A 4827-nucleotide genomic window follows, 5' to 3' on the forward strand; every position below is an offset into this window, starting at 1 on the left:
AGTTAAAAATCACACAACACCAGGTTATAGTCCAACAGGTTTAATTGGAAGTACACTAGCTTTCGGAGCGACGCTCCTTCATCAGGTGATGTGGAGGACTCGATTGGAACACAGAGTTTATAGCAAAAATTTGCAGTGTGATGTAACTGAAATTATACATTGAAGAATTGATTGTCTGTTAAGCCTTTCATCTGTTAGAATACAGTGATAGTTTCACTTTTTCATGTGTAAATCACAAAACCTTTTTTTAAAAAGTTCCATTCTGGGGTTAGCTAGCTATCACCCATTGTTAACAGCTAACCCGAGAATGCAACTTTAAAAAAAAGGGTTTTGTGATTTACACATGAAAGAAGTGAAACTATCATGGTATTCGAACAGATGAAAGACTTAACAAACAATCAAGGTATTTTTCAATGTATAATTTCAGGTACATCACACTATAAATTTTGCTATAAATTCTGTGTTAGGATCGAGCCCTCCACTATCACCTGATGAAGGAGCGATGCTCCGAAAGCTAGTGTGCTTCCAATTAAACCTGTTGGACTATAACCCGGTGTTGTGTGATTTTTAACTTTTTCCCTTTCTCTCGCTCTCTCTGCATTTCACTGTCTCTTACTCCACTGTCACGGTCTCTCTCTCTCTCTCTCCATGGTCACTATTTGGAGATGCCGGTGTTGGACTGGGGTGTACAAAGTTAAAAATCACACAACACCAGGTTATAGTCCAACAGGTTTAATTGGAAGCACACTAGCTTTCGGAGCATCGCTCCTTCATCAGGTGATAGTGGAGGGCTCGATCCTAACACAGAATTTATAGCAAAATTTACAGTGTGATGTACCTGAAATTATACACTGAAAAATTGATTGTCTGTTAAGTCTTTCATCTGTTAGAATACAGTGATAGTTTCTCATCTTTCATGTGAAAATCACAAAACCCTTTTTTTTTAAGTTGCATTCTCGGGTTAGCTGTTAACAATGGTGATAGCTAGACAATATGTTGAAGGTGTTAGCCCCCTGTGTTCTCTGTCTATGACCTGATGTTTAGATTGATTCTAATCTAAAAAGTGAGATAACGGAGTTTTACATAAATTCATGCAGTTTTTGAGCTCAGAGTTCTACATGAATGCATGCAGTTTTTGAGCAAAGTGCAATGTAACTCTGCAAGTACAAATTCACCCCACAAAATATATGTGTGCGTGTGGGTCTTTGTCTGTGTGTGTGTCAGTCTGGGGTGGGGGTTGTGAGTGTGAGAAAGAGTGTGTGTGTACACACACACAGAGTGCCTTAAGTCTGTGAGGGGGTGCATTTGTGAGTGTGGGAGTGTGTGTGTCTATAAGGGTGTGTGTGGGTGTCTGTGTCACCTAATGAAGGAGCGTCACTCCGAAAGCTAGTGTGTTTCCAATTAAACCTGTTGGACTATAATCTGGTGTTGTGTGATTTTTAATTCCATGGTCACTGCCTGCCTTTCTCTCTGCACTGTCACTGTCTGCCTTTCTCTCGCCCTTTCTGCACTGTCACTGTCTCTCTCTCTCTCTCCATTATCACTGTCTGCCTGTATAAGGAACCTAGAGTATAAGCATACCCTGAGAATTTCTCACTATTCTGGCATGTAACCTTCATGCCACTAGATGTCCTTGAGACATCAGAAAGTACGAACAGTACTGAAAAGTTTCCAGTGGAATCTGTCGGCAATCCTTGCATTTAAGATACACGGGTAGAATTTTTCTTTGGGATAAATGTATTCTAAAAGATGCAGTGGTAATTATGATACCAGCTAACTAACAGGAAGTCTACTGTATTTCCCTCTCTCTCTGCTCTCTTTTTCTCTACGCGATCTCTGTCCATCTTTTTCTGTGATCTCTCCCTATCTCTGTCTTTATTTTTCTCTGCTGTCTGTTTCTCCCTCTCACTATGTGCTGTCTCCCTGGCTTCACACACTCCTTCTGTCTCTGTGATGTGTCTTTCTGATTCTCTCTGTTTTTTTCCCTCTCTTTCTACTTCTTCTGTTTGCATGCCCTCTCTCCCTGTGCACATCTCTACCACTCCCTCTGTCTCTCTCTCTCTTGCCCGGCAGTGCCCAGAGGTCCGACTGAACATCATTTCCAATCTGGACTGTGTGAACGAGGTGATTGGCATCAGGCAGCTGTCACAGTCTCTACTCCCTGCCATCGTTGAACTGGCAGAAGATGCCAAATGGCGGGTGCGATTGGCCATCATTGAGTACATGCCTCTGTTGGCAGGCCAGCTGGTAAGTATATGGTTGGATTTGCTCATTAGGAAAGACAGAATTCTATTTCTTTAGCATCTTTCATCACCTCAGGATGTCGCTCAGTGTTTCGCATCCAATTAGATGACCTTCTGGAAGTGTGGTCTCTCTTGTCACAGGGCGGCCATTTTGCACACAAACAGCAACACGTCCAGGAGCTGCCTCATCTGTTTCAGTGACCCTAGCTGAGGGATAGATATCAGCCCCAGAAAACTGTGTTTTGAGTGTTGTTGGAGCTGCCTTCAGCCGGGCAAATGCCTAGTTCTTGCCTTGTTGATAGTGGACTGGCTTGGCAGGATCAGAGGGTGAGTTGCTTGCTGCAGAATTTCCAGTCTCTGAGCTGCTGCTCTCATCGGCTGGGCCATTTCAGTTTCTGATCAATGATAACCACCAACCGCTCCCCCCCCCCCCCCACACACACACCCATCCACCCACCCACCCAAGGATTTAAATATGGGAGATTCAGTGATGGTAGTTCCATAAACATTGGGAGAGATGGTTTGATTCAGTAGTATTGGTTGAATGGGACTTCTGTTCCTGTATAACAGGCTAGGGGAAGGGGGGTCCACACACACACACACACACACACACACACACACACACACACACACACACACACACACACACACACAATTCAGTGATGGTAGGTCCATAAACATTGGGAGAGATGGCTTGATTCAGTAGTATTGGTTGAATGGGACGTCTGTTCCTGTATAACAGGCTAGGGGAGGGGGGGTCAATGGCCTCCTGTTCCAGTGTAACAGGCTGGAGGAGGGAGGGCTGAATGGCCTCCTATTCCTGTGTCACAGGCTCGAGGGGAGGGGGTTGAATGGCTGTCTCCTGTATCTGTGCAACAGTCTGGAGGAGGAGGCTGAATGGCCTGTTCCTGTGTAACAGGCTGGAGGAAGGGGGGCTGAATGTCCTCCTGTTTCTGTGTAACAGGCTCAAGGAGAGGCTGAATGGCCTGTTTCTGTGTAACAGGCTGGAGGAAGGGGGGCTGAATGTCCTCCTGTTTCTGTGTAACAGGCTCAAGGAGAGGCTGAATGGCCTGTTTCTGTGTAACAGGCTATAGGAGGGGCTGATTGGCCTGTTTCTGTGGAACAGGCTATAGGAGGGGCTGATTGGCCTGTTTCTGTGTAACAGGCTCAAGGAGAGGCTGAATGGCCTGTTTCTGTGGAACAGGCTGGAGGAGGGGGCTGAATGGCCTTCATCTGTTGCTCTGTATGCCGAACGTATTGACAGCTGCATAAGGAGGAGGAGGAGGATCTGTGCTTTGGTGCTGGGTCTGTTTGCCGTGGGAGAGTGGCTGGTTGCACAGGATGGTGAAAATACACAGCCGGTGCGATATTCAGTCTGTCTGCTGCACGGATTGGGCACACCCCCCCCTTTAAAAATATCGTCTGTTTTCCTCCACAGGGTGTTGACTTCTTCAATGAGAAACTGAACTCACTCTGCATGGCTTGGCTGGTGGATCATGGTGAGGATAATGTTGCTTCAACGTAAACACTGATGTATGAGTATTGGACATTTTAATTCAGGAGGAGGGTGGGGGCAACCTTATGAGGGAGATTGTACCTTGGGCTACTCTAGTCATTGCATAATGTAGGAAATAGGAGCAGGAGGAGGCCATTCAGCCCCTCGAGAGTGCTCTGCTATTCTGCTAGATCACAGTTTTTCTTATTCATTGACGGGATGTGGGCATCGCTGGCTTGGCTAGCATTTATCGTCCATCCTAATTGCCCCGACAGCAGTTAAGATGGGGGACACATAGGCACAGTGGTTAGCACTTACTGCCAGGGACCCGGGTCTGATTCCAGCCTCGGGCGACTGTCTGTACACTCTCCCCCGTGTCTGCGTGGGTTTCCTCCGGGTGCTCTGGTTTCCTCCCGCAGTCCAAAGGTGTGCAGGTTAGGGTGGATTGGCCCATAGTGTTCAGGGATGCGTAGGTTAGGTGCATTAGTTAGGGGAAATGTAAAGTGGTTGAGGAATGGGTCTGGGTGGTATACTCTTCGCACGGTCGGTGTGGAACATGTTGGGCCAAATGGCCTGTTTCTACACTGTAGGGATTCTATAAAGAGTCAGCTACATTGCTGATGCTGTCCCTCAACTCCACGTCACAGAATCGCAGCATTATTACAGTGCAAGAGGCTATTCAGTCCATGGGATCTGTATCAACTTTTTGAGCATTCCAATTTACTTCCTTCTAACCATAATCCTGGAGATTGGATGGTTTACTCAGAAACAATGTCCTCTTGAATTCCCTGGTTTAACCAGTTTCCACAACACTTCAAGGCTGAGCCTTCCTAACCAAAACGCTCACTGTGTGAACAATGGTGTTCTCACCCCACATTTGCTTCTTTCGGCAAAACACTTTAAAACTATTCCATTTTCACCCTTCATCCATTCCGAGCAGGAATTTCTACCTGTCCACATTCCTCAGGATTTTCAAACTTCAGTCAGATCTCCCTCAGTGTTCTGTGCACTAAGGACACTTCTGTAAATGATTCAGTCGTTCCTCATCCCACCCCTCACCTTTTCCTCCTCATACCACCCCCCCACCTT

The 4827-nt window shown here is 46.2% G+C and overlaps 1 protein-coding gene across 1 annotated transcript in view; it reads left to right on the top strand.

The window, feature by feature from the left end:
* Positions 1-4827, top strand: part of LOC122544248 (serine/threonine-protein phosphatase 2A 65 kDa regulatory subunit A alpha isoform-like) — a 50687-nt gene that overhangs the window by 32373 nt on the left and 13487 nt on the right. The window contains exons 6-7 of the mRNA XM_043683325.1: positions 2074-2247; positions 3682-3742. Coding sequence (XP_043539260.1) covers positions 2074-2247; positions 3682-3742 — 235 coding nt within the window. The remainder of the gene's footprint in view (positions 1-2073; positions 2248-3681; positions 3743-4827) is intronic.

The sequence above is a fragment of the Chiloscyllium plagiosum genome, chromosome 47 (genome assembly GCF_004010195.1).
Source record: "Chiloscyllium plagiosum isolate BGI_BamShark_2017 chromosome 47, ASM401019v2, whole genome shotgun sequence".
Classification (NCBI taxonomy): Eukaryota; Metazoa; Chordata; class Chondrichthyes; order Orectolobiformes; family Hemiscylliidae; genus Chiloscyllium; species Chiloscyllium plagiosum.